The sequence below is a fragment of the Hemicordylus capensis genome, chromosome 1 (assembly GCF_027244095.1).
Source record: "Hemicordylus capensis ecotype Gifberg chromosome 1, rHemCap1.1.pri, whole genome shotgun sequence".
NCBI classification, from domain to species: Eukaryota; Metazoa; Chordata; class Lepidosauria; order Squamata; family Cordylidae; genus Hemicordylus; species Hemicordylus capensis.
Window position 1 is genome coordinate 137,027,362 of NC_069657.1, and position 25,090 is coordinate 137,052,451.

The 25,090-nt window shown below is 42.5% G+C and overlaps 1 protein-coding gene across 1 annotated transcript in view; it reads left to right on the forward strand.

Moving 5' to 3' along the window:
* Positions 1-25,090, forward strand: part of IGHMBP2 (immunoglobulin mu DNA binding protein 2) — a 117,088-nt gene that overhangs the window by 72,159 nt on the left and 19,839 nt on the right. Inside the window, exons 9-12 of the mRNA XM_053267986.1 lie at positions 1,368-1,550; positions 18,851-18,969; positions 21,741-21,835; positions 24,028-24,151. Coding sequence (XP_053123961.1) covers positions 1,368-1,550; positions 18,851-18,969; positions 21,741-21,835; positions 24,028-24,151 — 521 coding nt within the window. The remainder of the gene's footprint in view (positions 1-1,367; positions 1,551-18,850; positions 18,970-21,740; positions 21,836-24,027; positions 24,152-25,090) is intronic.

Genomic DNA, 25,090 nt, shown 5'->3' on the forward strand with positions numbered 1-25,090 from the left:
AAATAATATCAACATTCATTAAAAGGTAAAAAGATCTCTTCATAATTAATTCACCACATAGTCTATTATGGACTTTTCCAGTGGGTTGCACAGTACCCTGGCAATAGTGGTGTTAATGTATACAGAAGTTTTATTTGACACTCATGGTGAGCTTTATTGGCTTTCCTACGTTTTATGGGATTCCATTAAAAAGAATACATTGGAACATTTACTGCCTGGCATTAAAAGAAAAGGTTTTTAACTATGTGAGATGACTATAGATTTGCTTCTTATTTCATTGAATAGATTTGTTAGGAATGTAGGTGAGATAAAAAACTTGCTGGCTGCAATTCAGAAGTGCTGCATGCAGCAAATGTCTGGTGTCCACAGACACCAGTGATATTTTTTTCCCTATCCATTTTTGTGACAACAATGATATTGGCACCATTTCATATCGTGTCAGTTGTTAAATGTATACCTTTTGTTTCCCACATTTCCTCCATGAAGCTGTTCCAGATGTCCCATCCCAAATACTGGCCAGGCCCAGACCTGCTTAGCTTCAGAGATACCTTGAGATCACTTACACGTTAAATAACAATCCCAGTATTGGGTTTGTTCATAGACTCATGAACAGGTTGGGACAAGTGTCCAATGCAGTTTTGAGAGCTGTGCATGCTCCCAATTTCCAGTCATATGTGAGTGAAAAACAAGGTAGGAGATGAGGAGTGTTATTATCTGCGAAGCCCTAGCTGGGTAGGACAGTTTTTCCTCCTACCTCTCAGAAGCTAGGGACAGAACCTGGATAGGGCATGCTTGTCCTACCTATCTGGGGCTTGGCAGAGTATTACTCTCCCCTCTTCCTACCTTGTCTTTCACTTGCACATGACTGAAAATTGGAAGCGTGCACAGCTCTCGAAACTGGGTATGATGTTCGCCCTATCCAGATCACGGCTGTGTGAACAAGCCTATAAAGTATTGGCTGCATGCTTGGCACCGTACAGAGTAGGTGGCACAATCCCTATCCAGAGGACTTACAATATAAGACTACAATCCAACATGCTGTGTGTTTTGGATATCTGTGACCCATTGACTGTAATAGAACTTTTGTATGCCTTAAATATGAGGTGCCAGAGCAGTGCTTAGCATATGATTCTGGGTGGCATTTTGGAGTGAATTTGCTTAGATTTAGAGAACTGTATGCACAGCTGGGTCCTATGTTGAGTTATAGAGGCATAGCCATTATTTATAATGGAAGTTGACATTCCCTCTAAATCTGAGGGGTGAACATGGAGGTGAAGTTGAAGTGTTCCAAGTTGCAGTCTTCTAAATGAATTCACTCTTCCCCTCCATTTATTTAGATTATCTTGTTAATTACTCTTTTGCTGCAGGGCTGCTGCTGAGGGTCTTTCTCTTAGCTTAATGGAACGTCTGCTTCAGAAGTATGGCGACCGTGTTATGAAGATGCTTACTGTGCAGTATCGAATGCACCAAGCCATCATGCAGTGGGCATCTACTGAGATGTATGAGGGACGTCTCTCAGCTCATCACTCTGTAGCACAACATTTACTGAAGTGAGTAACCTATGTTTTTAAAGGAGAGGAAAGATTTTTCACTGGGAGATCAACATTATCAATTAATATATATGGAGAGTTTGCAAGCTTTTCTTCTGTTGCCTGCGATAGGTTTTTTGGGGTCTAGTACTTTGTTTCAGCAGTATTTTTTGGTCCTTTTTTCATTTAGCAAATATTGATTTTAGTTTTTCCTGCACTGCTTACAGAATAGAAGTCCACATAGTTATGATCTGTTTAGAAAGGGGGGGGGGACAAAGTTATACAGCAGCTAGTTATATCTTCTAGTTATCTTCTAGTTATAACTGCAATTCTGCAGTTGCTGCAAGTTCAATCCAGTGGAACCATAAGTGGGGAAAGATTTTCTAGGTGAAGCCACAATTCAATATTAGTTAAGCGCACTTAAACCCACTGATTTTAATGGACTCTAGTGCACTTAATTCTGTTTTGGGTTGCAGTCAAAATATCTATAATACCATGACTATTAAAACAGAGAGAGACTGAGAGATTCATTTTATGTATGTATGTATTTAGAACATAAGAATAGCCTAGCTGGATCAGGCCCAAGGCCTATCTAGTCCAGTATCCTGTTACAATCAATGGCCCACCAGATGCTTTTGTGGAGCCTACAGGCAAGAGGCGAGGCCATATCTTCTCTCTTGCTGTTGCTCCCCTGCAACTGGTATTGAGAGGCATTGTGCCTCTGAGGCTGGAAGTAGCCCATAGTCACCAGACTAATAGCTGTTGATAGACAAGTTCATGGAGGACAGGTCTAAGCCCCTTTCATAGCCATCCAGGCTGCTGGCTGTCACCACATCTTGTGGCACAGAATTCCATACATTAATTATGCACTGTGTGAAAAAGTACTTCCTTTTGTCAGTCCTAAATTTGCCAACCTTCAGTTTCATGGGATAACCCTTGGTTCTAGTGTTGTGAAATTTCAACAGAGGGGGGAAATTTCTCTCTGTACATTCACTCTATGCGTAATTTTATATACCTCTATCATGTCTCCCCGCAGTTGCAACTTTTCTAAACAAAGAAAAGCCCCAGATGCTGTAGCCTTGCCTCATATGGAAGGTGCTCCAGGACCCTGATCATCTTGGTTGCCCTCTTCTGCACCTTTTCCTAGATTATTGGATTCTATCAATTCTTTAATATACTGTGCTACTCCACCCCCAATCTGCCCCTTGCTTTCCTTTCTGTAGAGTTTATATCCAGGAATAACAGTGTCCCACTGGTTCTCACCATTCCAGCAGGTTTCTGTTCCCCTCACTAGATGTATGTTTTTTTCTTTCACAACCAAGCACTCCAGATCGCCCATCATGGCTCAAAGGCTTCTGGCATTCGTAACTGGTATCAGATTTGCAGATGATACCAAACTCTTTCAGGGTAGTGAAATCCAGAACTGATTGTGAGGAGCTCCAAAAGGATCTCTCCAAACTGGGTGAGTGGGTGACAAAGTGGCAAATGTGGTTCAGTGTTGGCAAGTGTCAAGTGATGCACATTGGGATGAAAACCCCCAATTTCAAGTATACGCTGATGGTATCTGAGCTGTCGGTGACTGACCAGGAGAGGGATCTTGGGGTCGTGGTAGACAGCTCGTTGAAGGTGTCCACTCAATGTGCGGCAGCTGTTTAAAAGGCCAATTTCATGCTAGGGATCATTAGGAAAGGGATTGAAAATAAAACTGCTAATATTATAATGCCCTTATACAAAACTATGGTGCAGCCACACCTGGAGTACTGCGTACAATTCTGGTCACCACATCTAAAAAAGGACATTGTAGGACAGGAAAAGGTGCAGAAGAGGGCAACCAAGATGATCAGGGGCCTAGAGCACCTTCCTTATGAGGCAAGGCTACAATACCTGGGGCTATTTAGTTTAGAAAAAAGATGACTGAGGGGAGACATGATAGAGGTCTCCAAAATCATGCATGTTGTGGAGAAAGTGGATAGAGAGAAATTCTTCTCCCTCTCCCATAACACTAGAACCAGGGGTCATCCCATGAAATTGATTGCCAAGAAATATAGGACCAACAAATGGAAGTACTTTTTCACACAACGCATAATCAACTTGTGGAATTCTGTGCCACAAGATGTGATGACAGCCAACAACCTGGATGGCTTTAAGAGGGGTTTGGATAACTTCGTGGAGGAGAGGTCTATCATCAGCTACTAGTTGGAGGACTAAAGGCCACCTCCAGCCTCAAAGGCAGGATGCCTCTGAGTACTAGTTGCAGGGGAGTAACAGCAGGAGAGAGGACATGCCCTCAACTCCTGCCTGTGGCTTCCAGCAGCATCTGGTGGGCCACTGTGCAAAACAGGATGCTGGACTAGATGGGCCTTGGGCCTGATCCAGCAGGGCTGTTCTTATGTCCTTATGATATATAGATACCTTATACGCTGAGTCTCTTACCTGGTGTTTGCATGTGCTATCCCCCTTACTGTCATTTGACCTTTTAGACCAGCTACCCTTGTGCTCTACTTCTGGTTGTACTCTGTCCCCTTCTGTTTTATCTGAAACATTTGCAGCCTTAGGGGATTTTGCTTGCCAAACCAGATATCACCCAGTTCCTGTCGGCAATCCCCTAGGCATCAATTTAAAAGCTGTTCTTTGACCTTTTTTATTTTAAGCACCAGCAATCTGGTTATATCTTGGTTCAGGTGGAACCCATCCATTTTTTTGGACAGGCTTTGCTTGCCCCCAAAATGTATCCCAGTGCCTAACAAATCTAAACCCCTCCTCCCTGTGCCACTGTCTCATCCACACATTGAGACCAGAGGCATATCTAGGGAAACCACTGAAATTGCACCCCCTGTCCAAACATCTGACACCCATCTTTCAGATAACTTTACCATAATATCAGCTGAAAAATACAAGTCAAGCTCGTTAATCTTTTAATATTTCAAAAATTATTTAGCAGTGGGCGTAGCCAGACCAAAAAATGCTGGAAAACTACAAATTTCAGTGTGCTGGGGCTCATGAAATACCCAAATACTATATGGAGGTGTACTTGGAAAACTAAACAGAAGTGCCTGTCTAATGCTCTACTATGCATTGTAGCATCACTATTACATATGTTTTAAAAATAAATGGAGAATTTGACTTTTGACAGATACTCTGAAAATAATTAAAGGATATGCATAGTAAACTGTGTCACTGCTTGGAATATATTCTAGTATTTCAGAAAGACAGTTAAAATGAGAGAAAGAGAGCAAGAAACTTCCAGTGGGCCTTAATACTAAGGATTTTACACTGATTCAAAGACAAACTCACCATTAATAGCCATATTATTAAGACATCACATTTAACTCACCTATCACAAGAAGCAAAGTAGGCACAAATGAATACAATCCTAGCTCATAAGCTTCAGCTCAGTATTCACAAGCCCTGATTCTCTGTACATAGTGCCAAACTGAATATGTAAACAGTGACATATAATATTAAATTTTAAAAAAAGAATTATCTGTAGCGCCTTCGGGGGGCTTCCTAAAGGCCGTGGGGAGGTCTTCAAAGGTTCCCCCTCCCCCCGCTGGCCTCTAGGGCCTCACAGGGACCATTTGAGCATGTGCGGTGGCCATTTTTTATTTTTATTTTTTAAATGGCAGCTGAAAACAAAATGGCCACCGTGCATGCTCAAATGGCCCCTGAGAGGTCTGGCATGGCCTAGGGCCTCACAGAAGCCATTTGAACATGCACGGTGGTCATTTTGTTTTCGGCGGCCATTTAAAAAAAATTTTTATTTAAAAAATGGCACCCCCTTCAAGTGGCACCTGGGGCACGTGCCCTGCCTGCCCTACCCTAGATATGCCCCTGATTGAGACCCATCAGCTCTGCCTGTCTCATTGGCCCTGCTCGTGGAATGCGTAGCACTCCAGAGAACGCTACCCTTGGGATCCTGGACTTCAGTCCTGCTACTTAGCAGCCTAAATTTGGCTTCCAGGGTCTCCCAACTGCATTTCCCAACATCATTAGTGCCAATGTGCACCACAACAGTTGTTTCCTCCCTGGCACTGCCTAACAGCCTATCTAGACGCAGTGTGATGTCTGCAAGCTTCACACCAGGCAGGCAGGTAACTGTGCAATCTACACATGGGTCACAAACTCATCCCTCTGTATCTCTAATGATCGAATCACTCAATACTAGGAGGCCTTAACCCACCCCCCCCCCGCCAGGAGCATCCTCTGTGCAAGAGGATATGGGCGCATCTCCCAAGGAAGGCTTCCCTACTAAGGTTGTGTTTCCCTCTTCCTCAAACTGATGTCCTCCTTCTCTGAGACCTTTCTTCTCCATGACAGCAGAGGTGCCATCAGCCTGGGCGTGCGATACCTTTATCACATTCCTGAGGGTCTCATCCACACACCTCTCTGTCTCCCTGAGCTTCTCCAGGTCAGCCATGTTGGCTTTCAGGGAGCGAGGGAACGTAGGAGCTCTTTGCACTGAGCTCACACCCGTGACTTCTTTCCCTCAAGGAGACAGTCATACATGCAACACTTTGTGCAATATACTAGGAAGCACCGCCTCCCCTGCTGGCATTCTACCTTCATAACTGGTTTGATTGGCTATTTAGAATTTATAGACCTAAAGCTATATCTAGGGTGCAGAACAAGATTTAGTTCACTTGAAAGCTAAGTCTAGGATGCATTCATTCATTCATTCATTCATTCCTATACCCCCTGACATGTGCATCTCTAGACAGTGTACATAACTTAAAATACAACAAATATAAAAACAGGATAAAATGATTAAAACAATTATGATATAAAACCAATTATAATTAATTAATTTTGAAGAATATATTTTTATATCACACTGATTATTTAGTGAGAGATTCTACTTACTGTAAAGCAAGTTTTTCATTTTTTATAAACCTTTAATACAATTGATAATTTGCATATGAATAACGTTACATGCCAGTATAAATACTTCAAATGAATTAAAATAAGGTTTCAGAACTAATATTTGTCACCATATTTTTGTTCTTGTGTGATATGGACTCCATTGCTTTGAAAATTAGTAACCTTTGGCCTCCCCTCACATATATGCTACTAAATTTTGGAACATTGCTATTTCTGTCATGTCCCATTGCCTAGGATGATCATGAACACTGTGGTTAAGGTTGTTTGCATTTTTAAAAAAACTATCTCAGTTCTAAATTTTAGGGCTATAATACCATGCACACTTTGGAGAAGGTTTCATTAAATTCAGTGGGGCTTATTTCCATTATATGTGTATAGGAACATAGAAAGCTGTCTTAAACTGAATCAGACCACTGGTCCATCTAACCCAGTGTTGTCTACATTTACTCACAGCAGCTCTCCAAGGTTTCAGGCAGTAATCTTTCCCAGCCCTACCTGGAGATGCCAGGGATTGAACTGCCAATCTTCTGCATGCAAAGCAGATGCTCCGTCACTGAGCTACAGACCTATCTCCAATTGTTCTGTCTCTTTGTTTTTTATAGCATATTGTAAATATTTCAGCCGGATTTTTAATGTGCATTGAGGTCATTTCAGAGTTATAACCATAAAAGCTGCTTCTAATATGTATTTTTTCCCCTTACTTTACCATATAGTGTGTTTATAGCCAGTTCCTAGGGAATCTGATATCTCCCACAATCATGTACTTTGCTGCCTTTGTCAAATTGCTATGCCATCTCTATGTTTTAGTGGCTTTGGTTGGGTTGCAAGAAGCTTCTGCTGCACATAAGTGGAATTCTTTACATTTTTCTCTTTGAATAGTTCCCTCCTTCATCTCATATCAAAAGCATTTTCTTAAACTCCTAAATTTCAACTGCAGTTTGCCTTGTGGCCTGGGTGGAAGGAAATGTTATAGGAGAAAAAACAGTATAAAGCCCCTTTTAGTTAGTTGCAGAACTAATTCCATAGTTCTTTGGATCCTGGGCTTTGACTCCAAGGCTTGCTACAGACTTAGTTCCTGATTCCTTAAGAGATCCCGAGCAAGTCATTGTGTGCTCCCTCTGCTACAGATGAGTGATGTTCCCCCATTGAATTCCTGTCCTTTTCACAGGTCCTGCTTAATGTTGTTGTTAAAGAAATTACCAATTTATGAAAAACCAACCATCTTGTTTAGAAATACATAAGAAGAGCCCTGATGGATCAGGCCAAGTCCCATCTAGTCCAGCATCCTATTTTCCACAGTGGCCAACCAGATGCCTATTGTCACACAACCCTCAGAGCCACATTTTTGAGTGACTTGGTGGACTCCCAGAGCCAGAGTGGATCGTCAGAATTTGCTCCCCTGGCTGCACACCCATGGTTGCATGGTACCCAGCACAGCTAGGAAAGATCTCTTTTTGCACTACCGGAAGACTGCTCTGGATGTCGGCCAGTGTTACACTGGCTACCTTCCAGTCCTCTGGCACAGAGGCTGATTTTTAGGGACAAATTACTTATTTTTGTTGGGAGATCAGCATTTTCACATTTGAGTTCTTTAAGAACTCTCAGATGGATGCTTTATTTGGTCCAATTTGCTAAGGATTCCAGAACAAACAAACTATATACTGTAAAGCAGATAACATAAAGGGTATCAAGTATATAGAAGGATCCACTTTAAAGAAATTTGGTGATATGAAATTTGACGGTGTGTTGCACTGATACTAGTGGGAATCTGTCAACTTGTAGTAACTGGCATAAGTTATAGCAGTGACCATGATGGAGTACATGAATATTTCTCTTTACAGCCACTAAATTGTCAAATATATATATATAACAGGCCCACAAAGAGCTTTTCCATGGCAAAAATGAAGAGTTTGTTTTTAGAGAACACTTCCATGAAGATAATAGGATTTTTTTTTAGGACATCACATTATGGCTTTAAATAAGTGAGAAGATAATTTCATTATGTAGTATTGTTGGCAATTGCAGTGAAATATTTCCTAAAGACTGTGAAATAAATTGTCGATAATAAAAATGAATTCTATCAACCAGCTTTGACTGAAAGAAAATGTTAGCAATGCAGTCAGGGTCTGATGCAGCACCAAACTGAAACCTATATAAATTTCTACTGACTTTACTCATCTCTGGAGTAACCTCTTTTCCCCTCTTTTGTAATCATGTGATCATTATATTATCAGATAAAAAACTTGATGAATCAACCGTATAGGCAGTAAGACCCTCTATGTAAATCATTGCAAAAACAGGGTTCTAAGTTGCATTAATCAATACTTTTTCTCCAGGCACATTATTTCTTGGGCCTCTAAGAGTGCCTGTTTGCTTTGGGGCACAATTCAGCCAAAGTTAGGCATGTTTAAGTCCCACAGAATTCAATAAGAGAGTTAAATACCTGCAATAAATCCCTCCCATTGAATTCAGTGGTCCAACTCAATTTGATCCTATGCATGTTTACTTGGATAAAGTGGGATAAACACCCACTTTACCCAATGAGCTTATTCCTAGGTAAGTGTGTACAGGATTGTAGCCATCAAAGGTTTAATTTTGGCTGGATAAAATTGTTTTTAAGGGTATCAGGTTGTGGGGATATTGCTTGCATTTGCTATCATTTGAGGCTTGGTAGCCACAGCAAGCAATATCCCCTTCTCCTCTTAATGAAATGGAGTTCTACCAGCCTTAGTTTGTGTTCTGCTTATTGTGTACTTCCTTGGGCAACATGCTTGGGAAAGCAGTATGCACAATTTAATAAATAAATAAATAAAATCTGCTTTCTATGGTACTGGTAAAAACAAAGTTAAAAAATGGGGTTGTGGTACCAAGTTGGTTAATAATTGAACAGAGATTGTTAATTGCCTTTGAGGAGACAGCACTTTGCACTGTATTAATAAGCAGACATGCCTTATTTGTTGAGGAAGAAATAAATAACTGAGTGGTTTCCTCTGTGAAGATCATGTATAGCAGTAGAGTCAGTTCCTCACTCTCTCATCCTTTCCATGTGATTGAATCGGCATTTCTTCTTTGTATTGTGATGGCAGCCCTGCTATTTATTGATGTGAATCATTTTTACATTAACTCATCCACTTCTTAAGGAATCTTCCCCTGGAGTAATCATACTGCTACATTATACCACAGTCTGCTCTGCTTCTGTTATGATTGCAGACTTTAAAGCAACCTTTAACATAGTTATTCCTCCTTCTGCTTTTATTCTTGCTTTGAAAGCAGTGGGCTAACACTTGTTTTGGCGGGCATACCTTTTAAGTCAGGTTTACATACGTGACTGTTTTAACAGAGAAATCTCACCACAAAGTGAGTAGTCTGTAATTCCTCCATGTCCACTTGTTATTAAAAGTGTAAAAAACAGAGACAGCCCCCACACTCAGTCATTAGGTTATTTGGAGCCGTAGCTCAGTGGAAGAGCATCTGCTTTGCATACAGAAAGTCTTAGGTTCAGTCTCCGGCATCTCCAGGTAGGGTTAGGAAAGATTCCTGCCTGAAACCTTGGAGAGCTGCTGCCAGTCAGTGTTGACAATACTGAGCTAGAGGGACCACATGCACAGCAGCCCTGGTGGGTCCCTAACACTGACATCCCACTGTAATGTTGGCCAGTGGGAACAGACTTAACCTTATGTACAAATGTGTGCATGAAGTCAGTAGTTGATGCCCGAGCAGCTGAAGTAAAGGAATCTGCTTGCCTTGATCGTGGGACACTAAAAAGGATAGCGTTCTCATAAAAGACTAAGAGATGCTTCTAATTTGTGGAAGCTGCTGCCTACTAACTTTGAAACCTCCCATTAGCTCTTGTTACAGCCAAGTCTGCAGCCTTCGGAATACCTTAAGGCCTTATTTTGCTGACTTGTCAGTTTGCTTCATTTTGCTTCCTCTGGGTGCTGAGTTATGAAGGCTCAGATTAATTTCCGAGACCCAAATCTTGGTAGAGATGAGGTGTGTTGGAAATTGAGTCTTTACTGCATATAGAGAGACAGATATTATTAATGAAGCTAAAGAGGCATATTTGGCTGCACACTTTGTAAGGAGCTGCTAACCTGGCTATTTGCTGGCTGTATTATCTGATTCTTGACCAATGTGTTTGGGCTGCTGCAGCTCAGGTGGTGCAGCAGAGCAAGAAAAGTAAGGAAGTGTTGAAATATTGATGCAGAAATAACCAGCAGTTGCTTACTTCTTCAAACACAACACAAAGGCTAGGTCTTTGGGGCATGCAGGAAAGCTGCAGGAGAGAGGTCTCAAGGGCAGTGGGAGGAACTACATACAGAGCATTGTAAATTGGAGTGGACGTGACCTTCTGAGCAAATACTAAATGTTTATGGCTCCCTGAATCATTCAGATAGTCATGATGAGAGACATATATTTATCCTTGCTACCCTCTTTGTCTTGAATTCCCTTTCAGTGCCCTTAGGAGGTATTGCTTCGGATCTTTCTCTTTCATTTTAAAATCCCACCTCAAATGCCACCTTTTATCAAAACATTTGGTTTAACCCCTTAGTCTCCATCTCTGAAACAAATTTTTTTTATTATTTTTGCCGTCCTGACTCTTTGTTTCTTTGACTTCACACTGTCAAAACTGCAATTGTAAGCTCCTCAGGCCAGGGATCTATCTCTTTTGCTTACACTACTCAGTCTTTAAAGTATTATTTACATATGTAGCTTTAAATAAAATATTTAACAAGAGATTAGATCTGTAGAGCAAAGAGTAAAGAAGAGTCAAATATTATGGCCAAGTTACAGGTCTGACCAGAAAGTAGGATAATAAGATTATTGCAGAGAAAAAGACAGGGAAGAGCTGAGCATGGAGAAAAAAACAAGAAACTCCGAGTTACCTGTGCTAAGATGATTGCTGGAATTCTGCTCCAGCTGATTTTGATTGCCCCAACTGGGGCGTCATCCACTGTAACAGCCACCACTGGCTCAGTCTTGGTCTCTGTTTTCAGTGTAAGAATGCAGCCCTAAAACATGCAATGCAATAATAATCGAGAGTGACTCAGACCACACACAAAATGCCTTTCCCAGTCAAGTAATCTCAGCCAATTTCCGTATGTTTGGGATTGGGAGCTGGGTTCCTAGGTCATAGGGAATAGCTTCCAGGCAGGCAAGGGTCCTGACACATCTCTGGTTTAAGCTAAAGCACAAGCATGAGGGTTACCTCTAGGATTTAGCATTGAAGTGGATGCTAGAGATTCATAAGCATGTTCCTCCAGCCCTGTCTTCTCTCAGAAAGACATGTGATGTTTCTCAGACTCTACTAGAAAATTCATACTGCTAATTATCTTCAGAAGTGATGTTCACAAAATTGCTCAAATTATGACTGTTTCTGGGAGTTGTAACAAGCACAGATGTGTGCACTGCCCTCCAGCCTGCTCTTATGTTCAGGAACAGACAAATAAGAATCTTAATGATCTCTTGATATCCTTGAAGGAGGCAGTTTGTTTAGCAGTTGTGCTCTACTGGGAGGAGTAGTGGAACTTCAGGACTGTAAAAGCCGAAAAACAGAGGGACTCAACACTCTGGTTTCTGCTGAAACACTTATGGGGAAGACGGACCATTTCCATTTTCATAACTGTGTGCTATTCTAATGAGCTGGTAATCCTATTAACTTTTGCAGCACATGAATCAAATTGCCTATGCTGGGGGAGAAGGAGAAGGAAGGGGAGGGAGCTCTGCATTTTAGAGAGAGAAATGAAAAACAATGGCTAGATGTCCCTGTTGTTGAGTACTGGATGAATTTAATTTTCATTAAAAAGTCTGAAAACTCAGAATTCCACGGATTTTGTGTCTGTGCCAAATAACAGATTCCCTATCAATTTTACATGTGTATACTAGCCAGTGCCCAACTTTCTGTCATTCACATTTTGAACTATCGTACTCGGAGCTCATCAAATTAAACAAAGGCAGGTAACTGGTTTGGAGAAAGGAGGTTAAGACAACTCCAGCTTGCAGGATGATGGGAAGGCTATTTGTTGTTGAGGAGTAGTAGGGACTAGTGTTTGGAAGAAGGGACAGAGCAAGAGTAATGGAAGTTGGAAAAGCTGGAGCCCTCCCCAAAAAAGAGCTTTCCACCCCATTTCACTTAAAAAAAAAAATCTAGGCTGTGGCAGGCAATTTGCAATGAGCTGAGGTCTACTTGTTTAAAGAGCTGAGTACTGGTAACAGAGACAGTTTCTCAGTGACAAGTTTTAAAAGTTAGAATCAATTATTGGTATCCCTCACAGGATAAAGAAGCATTAGTGGCTTGTGTTTTGTGGCAATAATTTATATGGAAGATGTGTGAGAAAAGGACCTCTCCTCAGGCCTCAGAACAACAAAGCAGCCATTGGATAAGATATTGCAGTTCCATGATCTTAGCAGCTGTATTCATAGCCCTGTGGTCAGACTTGTTTCCTCTTGCTTTCTGGCAAGCACTGGCTACTTGGACAGAGAGATTATCTCCATGCCATACAAAGAGTGTATGAATGTTGAACAGTTCCTTCTTGCATCCAAATGGAGTTGGATTCATTGGACCCACTAATGAATCTAATAGCAAGTGGAGTATTGTTTAATTCAGGACTGGCGCCATAATGAGGCAAACTGGTGGATCTTCAAAGAATGGTGAGGGGCAATGTTCTCTCTAACAGGGATTCCCAGATGTTGTTGACTACAACTCCCAGAATCCTCAATTGCAATTTTTTTTGCTTGAGGATTATGGGAGTTATAGTCAACAATATCTAGAAATCCTTGTAGAGGGAACACTGATGGGGGGAACCAACAGTTGCTTCACCTCCCACCCCCTTCTGCTTTCTTCTCTTCTTTTTTCTCTTTCCTCAAGAGTAACACACAATGAATTGTTCCCCATCCTGTGAGGAATAGCAGTAATTAATATATTGGAAGAGGATTTACAGCAGAGGAGAATGAAGAGACGGTGTGGAGAAGAAAGGAGAGTGGTGTGCTGGAGTGCCAGGCACGCTAGTACACCACTCTCCTCTCCTCTCCTCTCCTCCACACCTCCTTCTCCTCTCAGTTTCACTCTTCGGTTGCCAGATTTGGCTTTTTTTAAGCCAAACTTTGGGTTACGTTCATTCTCTCTTTTCAAATGCAGTGAACAGGGGAGAGGAGTAGGAGTGGCACATGAGAATGGCAGGTTGATATGAAGGAGGGGTGGTGGTGGCAGCAGGTGAAGTGATGGCAGGCAGGAGATCAAGAGGGCAGCACTTGGTATCACATCTCAGGTGCCCAAAGGGCTTGTGCCACTGCTGGCCTAATTTATCATCCAAACAGATGCTATCTGTGTTGAGATCCTCCTCAGAGGCCCTTCTCTGGATCTCACCACTGTCAGGTGACTGGAAAGAGGGCCTTCTTCATGATGGTGCACTGCCTCTGAAGTTTGCTTCCTGTGGAGGTTCACCAGGTGCTGAGTTTGACATCTTTTCTGCACCAGGTGAAACGCCAGCTGTGTTTTTTACCAGTCCCATTAGATCCATTTCATTGTATTCTGTCCTATGCTTATATTTGTATGCTGTGTTGCCAATAATGCATTGTTGTTTTTATGCTTTTTAATTTTGCTGTTGTTTTTAGCTGTGCTGTAAGTTGCTCTGGAAATCCATTTGGACTGAAGAGGGGCACATGACGTTATTGTAATAAATAATAAATACCTAAATATTTAGAGAGCCACCTAATGGCGCAGCAGGGAAGTAACTTACCTAGGGAGCAAGAAGTTCCTGGTTTGAATCCCCACTGTATGTTTCCCAGACTATGGGAAACACATATATCAGGCAGCAGCTATATAGGAAGATGCTGAAAGGCATCATCTCATACTGCACAGGAGATGGCAATGGTAAACCCATCCTGTATTCTACCAAAGAGAACCACAGGGCTCTGTGGTCACCAGGAGTCGACACCAACTCAACAGCGCAGCTTTACCTTTACCTTTAAATATTTAGAGCAGAAGGGGCAGGTAGAATTTTCTGCCATTCTGCTTATGTGTGTTTAATACAGCATTAAACATTTCTCTAAATCAAGTGAAGCTAACTTTTGAAGATTTTCATCTGAAAGGAATCATTGTTTTGAACTATGAGATTTGGGCAACATTCCCAAATGGGGAAAGATCCATTATTATATCTTTGTCATAGCAGCTGCGATCTAAATTCTGTCTTTCACTTAACAGAATCGAATCTAATTTAGTCAGCCTATTTTAAGACTGTTGCTCCATCTGAAGATTGTTACAAACTACTGACTTTGGAGCTTCAACATCATGCTTACCTTCTTCTCTCCCCCATTTCTCCATAGCTATTGCCTGCTTGCTTTGCTAAGCGCAAAAAAGAGTTCTGGAGAATTTAAAAGTTTGCTCACTACTTTGTGACATTTTCGTTAGTCCTAATAAAGGTATTATCCTATATGGTCGTGGAATGAATCTTAAATATCTTTATTTGAAAGTTTGTTCTGCTGAAATCAGCGGAGCTTGTTTTCAAGCAAATACAATGGGTATATGAAAGAATCACCCCCTTTGATAGACCTTAAATTCCGGTTCCCTTACATCCTGAAATGAAAAGACAAAGAAAATTCCCTTCACCAGCTGTACTTATCCAATGCAACCTATAACATCCAACTGAAAAACATCACAATTACAGTCCAGAAAAAGTGTCAGAAATAAAAATCAAGAATTACTGAGATTGAAAAAGGATCACCCCACCCCAATGTCAATATTTTGTTGAACCACCTTTTGCTTTAATAACAGCCTTGAGTCTGTTGGGATACTTCTCTATCAACCTTGCACATCTAGACGGAGCAATATTTGCCCACTCCTCCATACAGAACTGTTCAAGTTCAGTCACATTGGATGGTAGGTGTTGGTGGACTGCTATCTTCAAATCTCTCCACAGATTTTCTATGGGATTTAGGTCTGGGCTCTGACTGGGCCACATGAGGACGTTCACTTTTTTCTCCTTCAGCCACTGTGTGGTCAATTTTGCTGTGTGCTTCGGATCGTTGTCATGTTGAAAGGTGAATCTTCTGCCCATCCTCAACTGTCTGGCAGAGGGTAGCAGGTTTTCTTCCAGAATCTGACGGTATTTTGCCCCATCCATTTTTCCTTCTACCCTAACGAGAGCCCCAGTCCCTGAGGCAGAGAAACACCCCCACAACAGGATGCTGCCACCTCCATGCTTCACTGTAGGTATGGTGTGTTGTGTATGGTGAGCTGCGTTGGATTTACGCCAGGTGTACTGTTTGGTGTTGAGGCCAAATAGTTTAATCTTGGTTTCATCTGACCATAAGACCTTTTTCCATTTGGCATCAGAATCTTCAAGGTGCCTTCTGGCAAAGCTCAAACGAGCTTTAATGTGGCCTTTCTTGAGAAGTGGCTTTCTCCTTGCGACCCTCCCGAACAAGCCACATCTGTGGAGCGCTCGTGAAATTGTTGTCACATGCACAGAATAACCACTCTTTGCCATGAAGTCCTTTAACTCCTTCAGAGTGGCCATTGGCCTCTTGGTAACCTCTCTTACCAGTTTCCTCGTTGCTCTTCCATCCAGTTTGGAGGGCCGACCGGATCCAGGGAGGATAGCAGTCCACCAACACCTACCATCCAATGTGACCGAACTTGAACAGTTCTGTATGGAGGAGTGGGCAAATATTGCTCCGTCTAGATGTGTAAGGTTGATAGAGAAGTATCCCAACAGACTCAAGGCTGTTATTAAAGCAAAAGGTGATTCAACAAAATATTGACATTGGGGGGGGGTGATCCTTTTTCAATCTCAGTAATTCTTGTTTTTTATTTCTGACACTTTTTCTGGACTGTAATTGTGATGTTTTTCAGTTGGATGTTATAGGTTGCATTGGATAAGTACAGCTGGTGAAGGGAATTTTCTTTGTGTTTTCATTTCAGGATGTAAGGGAACCAGAATTTAAGGTCTATCAAAGGGGGTGATTCTTTCCTATACCCACTGTATGGTTAGGACTGGCCGGCTGGGGTAGTTTTACTTCAAGCAGAATGCAAATTTAACATGACGTATATGAGTCGAACCTTCCAGAAATCCCTTCTCTTAAGGTCTTGTCCTTATAGTTTGTTCTGGGTTCTGTTGCCAGATCAGCAATGATTTTGTATAGGACCCTGAATAAATGAACAACTGGATTTTTTTTTTTTAAAATCTACAATTATTTTCTAGAATAACTGATGAATCTAGGTCTCATGAACTTACAGTCACATGGGGATACCTTAAAAGCCTTCTTATTCTTTGTTCTGCAACTATGAATGCCATGATTTTCAAATGAAAGTTACGAATATGGCTTCTTTAGGTAGCGAACTGATATTAAAAAAACACAGCATTTTGTTTGAAGTTATCAGGATTGTGCATTTATGCCTTTTTTAATATCACAGCTGTCACAACATTGTTTCTTGTAATACATCAAAGGGGGCTTTCTTTTGCCTCCAAGTACTAAGAAATGCAAGCAGATACACTGTGGAAGCCTACATCTAGACTTTTATTATCTGGCACCACTTAAATGAGATCCTAACTCCCATATTCTGTATTTTGCAGACAGAAGTTTTGAAGACTACTTTGACTAGATTTTAAAAGGAGGAATGGAAGCCCAAACATGCTGTGGTGTGTTGCTGTGTCAAGCTGCTATGGTAGCTTAAAGAGGACACTTTGCTTTCACCTAAGAGTTCTGATCTTTAAAAAATATATATATGAGAAGTATATTCCTAGCCCTTGTAGTAGCAGAGGCAAGGTTTTTGGATGTGATAGCAAAAATACTAAAGAAATGGAAACCTTGAGATAAATTAAATGAAGGGGAAGTTTGTTATCCATTAGAGTTTCCAACCAGTGTTCCCTCTAACAGGGATTCCAAGATGTTGTTGACTACAACTCCCATAATCCCCAAGCAAAAGCCATTGCAGCTTGGGATTCTTTGAGTTGTAGTCAACAATATCTGGGAATCTGTATTAGAGGGAACACTGTTTCCAACCCCATGTATTACTTTTTGTCTTACTTGAGTCAGAGCATCTCATACTTGAGGATAACACTTTCTGAACAGTAAATAAGTGCAGCAAGTCCATATAGGCCTTGCTTATCAGTTATCCTGCATTAAGAACCCCTGAAAACTCCTTCTTTTCACACCCAGGGGGTGAACCAGAGGTTAAAAGGGGCACCAGTACAGCAAGATGAAGGTTCTTGACTTGCTCCTCTTTTATCATGCCATATAGATCCTATTAATAGCAGGCAGGGCTGTTTAGGTTTATCTCTGGTGGGGCAAAGATCATTACTCCATAGGGGAAAGCAGAGAACTGAGAACAATCAAATGCGGTTGTCAAATGGATGTGGCCGAAACATTGTGACTGTCTTTGTGTAGACTAGTGTTGAAGAAAGGGGTTGTAATTTCAGGATAAGATTTTCTGAATCTTGTGTGAGCAAGCTCTAAAGGTCTACTACTGGGAGGCTGGCACCACCATATTAGTAGCAAAAAGTATATGCACGTGTCTATGCAAATTAGCAATCACCTTACAGTTTACAGTACATTTCTGATGCAACCTTCTTTACTGAACTAAAAGATTCAAGCAAACTAAGATCTCTGGGGGGGGGGAATAACATGTTTTTAACTTTAATAATGTTATCAAAAGTGTTTTTATAAAAATATGTACAAGCAAAATTTACAAACATAATTTCAATTATAGCTTGCAAATAAAAATTATACATCAGAGGAAGAGTGTGCCTTATTCTGCCAGTAACCAATAAACAGCTGCCAGTTTTGAACAAATGTATTACATTTATCTGCCTTCCTTTGCTCTAATTCATATAGTTAATTTAGCCATCACTGCAATATAATGCAGTTTGTCTACCCAGTCTGAAATTGTAGGGTTTGTTCTGAGTTTTTGTGATTTAGCATAGCATATTCCAGCAGCCTCCATTATCTGTTACACTATTTCAACAACTTCCTTTGGTTGCATTTTGGCTTAAGATAGTAGAAAAGGAGGGTGGTCTAAATCTAATTAAATGTGAACTACAATTTCAGTTGCATCACGTATGAAGATCCAGTATGGTTTGCCTAAGAGCAACAGTGACCCAGCAGTGTCACCTGATTGTCTCTGCCATGCACAAAAGAAGAGGATGTACCATCAGGCCTTCTAGCAGAGCACAGAATCTGTTATATCTTGCACTTGGTATTAGCAAGCCTCAAACTGAGTGAGGAGGGGGTGAGGGCAGGCAGTTACATACTAGTGTATGATATTGCATTGTTAATCCACAGAATCAAGGCTTCTAGAACTCTGTGGCCCTGACCTTTGAAAGATCTGTGGAATAGTCAGGATCAGATTGTGCCGGATTTTAAGAAGCCGAGTAAATCTGCAGCTGTTATGCTAGTTCTAGTTAAGTGCTGTTAACTAATTGTTCTTTCTAACAACTTGTCAGGGACCTGCCAGGAGTGGCTTCTACAGAAGAGACTAGTATTCCTTTGCTGCTTATAGATACAGCTGGCTGTGGCTTGCTTGAGCTTGAAGTGGAAGATGAGCAGTCAAAAGGGAATCCAGGTAATCTTGTTACCTGCTGTAAGATTTTCTCTCTCTTTCACTGAATTCCTTTCCCACCCCACTCCCCAACCCCCAGCCTTCATGTTTCAGGTATTTTATCTGCAAATGTACCATAATGTCAGCTGCCACTAGGTAAAAAAGTTCCCAGAAATGTACAGTAGTGGCACTGGGGAATTTCTCGGTGACTGAAGTGCTATATGCAGGATTTATATGCATGGATCTATATGCAGGATCTATATGCATGGAAAACAACTATAATGTAAATACATATCAGGAAGTATCTTGGACATCAAACTTTAGGTATTTGTATTATGGTGATAGATAGATGGATAGCCTGCATCTCTCGGAGCTTTTCAGTAGCAAAGTAGTGGCCGTACCTTTTTGTTTCCAAAAGTCAGAAAGAACTGTAGTAAAGCACACAGTTGTACCCTAGATAGCTGGCGATGGGTGGTGCAAGTTCCCATATGAAATCAAAATCCCACTGCATTCGACAGTGTTCATATACACCCCACAAGATACAGGTGAAACTCGGAAAATTAGAATATTGTGCAAAAGTCCATTAATTTCAGTAATGCAAATTAAAAGGTGAAACTGATATATGAGACAGACGCATTACATGCAAAGCGAGATAAGTCAAGCCTTAATTTGTTATAATTGTGATGATCATGGCGTACAGCTCATGAAAACCCCAAATCCACAATCTCAGAAAATTAGAATATTACATGGAACCAAGAAGACAAGGATTGAAGAATAGAACAATATCGGACCTCTGAAAAGTATACAGTGTACTGTGCTTGATTGGCCAGCAAACTCGCCTGACCTGACCCCATAGAGAATCTATGGGGCATTGCCAAGAGAAGGATGAGAGACATGAGACCAAACAATGCAGAATTGCTGAAGGCCGCTAATGAAGCATCCTGGTCTTCCATAATACCTCATCAGTGCCACAGGCTGATAGCATCCATGCCACGCCGCACTGAGGCAGTAATTGCTGCAAAAGGGGCCTAAACCAAGTACTGAATACATATGCATGCTTATACTTTTCAGAGGTCCGATATTGTTCTATTCTTCAATCCTTGTCTTATTGGTTCCATGTAATATTCTAATTTTCTGAGATTGTGGATTTGGGGTTTTCATGAGCTGTACGCCATGATCATCACAATTATAACAAATTAAGGCTTGACGTATCTCGCTTTGCATGTAATGCGTCTGTCCCATATATCAGTTTCACCTTTTAATTTGCATTACTGAAATTAATGGACTTTTGCACGATATTCTAATTTTCCGAGTTTCACCTGTATGCCTTGATCCAAAAGTTCTGAATAGCAATTGAGGTTTATATCATTTTCTTGAATTGCACCACAGACTGCAAAATGAGGGGAGAGCTGTGAGCTGCCAACTTGAAATGTCAAACTCTTCCAGCTCCCATATGGTTTGTGGTACAGTTTTGTCAAGAGAGCTTTCACTTTAATTGCCTTGGCACATAGCACTTTGTCAGATCTCTTAGTGTACAAGGCACAAACCTAGTTTGCAGTTAATGGGACAGCAATGGAGCTTTGTCTCTGAATTGAATAAACGGGGAAGTTTCTGGTCTGGCTGGGCACCTGTAGCAATTCTCCAGTAGGGCTCCAGGAGGATTGATGAGGACAAGTAGGAAGTGGGGAGGTGGGGTGTGCATCAGTGGAAAGTCTCGGATGTTCCCTGCTATTGCAAGAGCCCAATGAGAAGTCACATCTAGAAACTGGGAAGCCTACAGGGGTATTGGAGGAAAAGGAATGTGAAGTGTGAATGAAGGCTTGTGAAGGAAAGCTTGAGTGCTGGCAGATGACAGTTAACTTAAGGCCGCTTCACACATTATATGCCATTAGCACAGCCAGTTCCTAAATGGAAGGCCCTCCCACAGAGGAATAGTGTATGCATGTGCTACATATCTATCCCAGTGTATGTACATGGAACAATAACTGGAATAGCTGATGAACATTACAATCAACATACAAAGACATGGACAGGGGCGTAGCTATAATAGGGCAAGGAGAGACAGTTGTCTGGGGGCCCACTGCCTTGGGCTCCCCCCGAGGCAAGTCACATGACTGACTCCCCCAGCTGTGCATCCGCCCGGGCTTCCTTCAGCTGTATTAATCCTCCAAAATTGATGTGGGTGTTAACACCTGGAGCTACCAGAACAGCATGTCTTTCTCTAATACCGTTAAATGACTTGTATCATCCACAATTTACAAAACCTTTAAAAAATAATTTAGGATGATGTTCTATTGTGGCATATAGGTTATATATAAAAATTTTACTTCAGTGGTGGTGGTGGTGGGCATTTAAAAACCTTGTCTCTGGGCCCCCTCCAACCTTGCTATGCCCCTGGACATGGAAGTGCCATCCATTTGTAAAATATATGAAGTAGTCATTGTGATTTATTGCCAGTTTCATTAAGGAGACAATTTGGGCTTTTGTGGGGGGATTTGAATAAAATTACATGTCTTTGAAAGTCATACAGCCCTCAGGGATGCATTTTCAGGGGGCACAGTGGACTTTAGAGGGAAGGGGAGAGAGATAGAATTCACCCCTTCCCTGTAACACCACACTGTGTTAGTGTGGATGCCAGCCAGTGTCTTTAAAGACTGATTTTAAGCTCAGGTGGGGAATGGAAAGCAATCTTTCTCCATCACTGTTCAAACGGCATGCTTTTTCTATTGAATCTAGAAGCTTGTTTAGGGCACAATCATTCACTCTCCAGCATAAGTTAATTTCTTCCCTTCTAGGTGAAGCACGTCTTGTGGGCTTGCACATACAGGCTTTGGTAGAGGCTGGGGTTAAGGCAAGAGACATTGCAGTCATTGCTCCCTACAACCTCCAGGTGAGTGCCATGCCCTCAGAAGCACAGCATTATTTTACTTGTGTTTGTTTTTATTGTGTTATCAGTGTGCAAAGTGCAAGAGGACAGGTCCCTACCCTGAGAGGCTGACAATCTGAAATTCAACACAGGAGAGACAACAGAAAAAGGGAAATGGAGATAGGGGTAAACAGGGGGAAGTTATTCAATTATTTCATTTGTGTATAGTTAGGCTTCATCATAATAGGGTGTGAAGGTTAGGGTGTTGAGCCAAAGGCTTCATGGAAAAGCTAGGCTTTGAGGAGAGATTTGAAGGAAAGAAATAAAGAATTAAAAGCCAACCAGGGGCATAACTATAATAGGGCAAGGGGAGACAGTTGTCTGGGGGCCCACTGCCTTGAGGGGGCCCCCAGAGGAAAGTCACATGATTGACTCCCTCAGCCATGCACCCGCCTGGGCTTCCTTCAGTTGTATTCATCCTCCAAAATTGATGCACATTTTAAAATCTTGTCTCTGGGCCCACTCCAACCTTGCTACACCCCTGAAGCCAACAGCAAGCTACCTGTGCTGGTTTCATGGGATCTGTCAGCCAACCTACCCAATCCTCTCCATCACTCCTTGGATCCAGTTAGCTTCTCCCCCTCAGGTGCCAATCAGCAGCAGGAGCCTGACAGTGCCCTGCTCCTGTGCAAATCACAGTCCATTTTGTGGGAGATCAAAGAGAGTGTAATGACCTGCCTTGGCCAACTGCCCAGCAGCTGCGAAAACCACTCTTTTCAGAGGAGAAAGGAGAGCAGACAGGAATGGAGACAGAGAGTAGTCACAAACATTGCCAGACGTCAACACCGGGAATTCCACAGGATCAGGGGTAAACACAAATCGTGGTCAGACAACAACAAACAAGTCCAGATTTTTAGGCCAAGGCTGCTCACAGTAGGGCTGGTCACCACAGACATTGTTTCCAGCACAGACCCAGCTTTTAGGCTGATCTAAACAAGCTGTGTGCTGAGTGCCCCGCCCATCACTGCAGCTGGGCCTTGTCAAAGAGATGCAGCTGGGCCAGAGCTGGGATACCTGTTCCTTCTGGCCAGCCTCTCCGACCTTACGGCATTCCTCCCTCTGAACCTGTACTCTGGCCAAACATCACTGTCAGGGATCTGGGGCAGGCACCTCGACTTCAGCGGCCCCGGAGGCTTCATCAGGAGGAGGGAGGGAAGGAGGCAGAGGGGCCTGCAGGCCTGTCAGTAGGGATATGCACGGAACCAGCTGGAGTTCTGGGGTAGAACTGACCCCCCCCCCGGTTCGGTACGACCTTGGACCAAAACCACCACCACCAACCCCTGATGGTTCGAGGGGTTTGCGAAGGTTTAAATTTTTTTTTTAACCTCTTGCGCCTTTGAGGGGTTTCCTCTAGGCCGGGGGCGGGGGGTCCATGAAGATTCCCCTCCCCTGCTGGCCTCGTTTATCACCGCTGTGGCTCGTTTTAAGCCCTTTTTGTTTGGGCCTTGGTAAGCTGGCGCGGCAGCCATGTTGCCCACTGCTGCACATGCACAAATGGCCTCTGCAAGGCCCTGGGCCATGCCAGGCCTCACAAAGGCCATTTGCGCATGCGTGGCAGCGGGCTACATGGCCGCTGCGCCAGCTTACCAAGGCCCGAACGGGCCACAGCGGTGATAAACGAGGCCAGCAGCGGGAGGGGGAACCTTCGTGGGACACACACACACACACACACACACACACACACACACACACACACCCCTGTGGCCTATAGGAAGCCCCCCGAAGGGGCCAGAGGTATAAAAAAATACGAACCCCCTCTGGACCGGACAGAACCGGGGGAGGGGGTTGTTTCTAAGGGGTGCCAGACCGAACTGGTCCAGCCAGGTTCGAGTCCGGGCCAGCCGGTACTATGCACATCCATACCTGTCAGCTCTGGCTCGGCTGAGTCTACCGGAGTTTCAGCCTACTCCCCTGCTCTGGGTCTTCAACTGAGGAATCTTCCTCCATGACCCCCATGGGAGTAATCACAGAGAGGTCCATTGAGAATATGACTTGGATGTGGTTCCTTCTTACTTTGGGGTGCAATTTTCTAAGGACACATTCAAATTGTGTTATCATTTTGGAAGAAATAAATCTTTCAGACTAGGATATGATATGTTTTACTTTTACCTTGCATCTGCCATGTTCTTTGTATCAACAATAGTTTTGTTTTCCAGGTGGATATGCTAAGGGAGCTTTTGTGTCACAAGTACCCAGACCTAGAGATTAAATCAGTGGATGGCTTCCAGGGAAGAGAAAAGGAAGCCGTTGTCCTCTCTTTTGTGAGATCTAATAGAAAAGGTAAAACATTTCCTAATAGATTATAACTGGGGACAGTAGGGAATGAAAACAAGCTTATTTATGAGGACCACCAAACTGCTGATATTACTATGGGCACTGAAAGTAATGAAACATAAATTAGTTATGACTAACTTCTTTCATTGATTTCAGTGATGCTTATCATGCCTATGTAGTCTGGATGCTGCTCTACTTTGGCACATGCCACTGCCCACTTCACATATGCTCCCAGAAGCATGGGAGCAGCTTCCACATGGTGCAATCCCATGTTGCAAGGGTGCACATATGAATAATTCAACCCTGTGGGCAAGGCCAATGGAATGTTTAATGTCAAGCATCTTTCCTTGCAGTGATGTGTTAAATGCATGAGCAAGACTGATGCAGTTGTCTCTCAACTCATGGCCATATTATTACAGTAGTGTAAGATTGCATGGGAGGAGAGCTGGTCTTATGGTAGCAAGCATGAATTGTACCCTTTGCTAAGCAGGCTCTGCCCTGGTTTGTATTTGAATGGGAGACATGTGAGCACTGTAAGATATTCCCCTCAGGGGATGGAGCCACTCTGGGAAGAGCAGGAGGTTCCAAGTTCCCTCCCTGGCTTCTCCAAGATAGGGCTGAGAGAGACTCCTGCCTGTAACCTTGGAGAAGCCACTGCCAGTCTGGGTAGACAATGCTGAGCTAGGTGGCCAAGTGGTCCAACTCGGTATATGGCGGCTTCCTATGTTTCTATGCATCGTATGTGCCTTCCATACTGCTAAGAATATATGTAAAAGGACCCACTGCCACACTTCCAAGGGCAGAATATTCCCAAGGAAGCTTAGCTATGTCAGCAAAAACCATAGAGCAACATTGCAGCTAAGAAAGAAGCCCACAGAAAAAGTTTTTTCAGCCAAAAGTAGGGCAGTAATGTAGGCCAAAAGTTGAGTGCCTTGCTGTTAATGA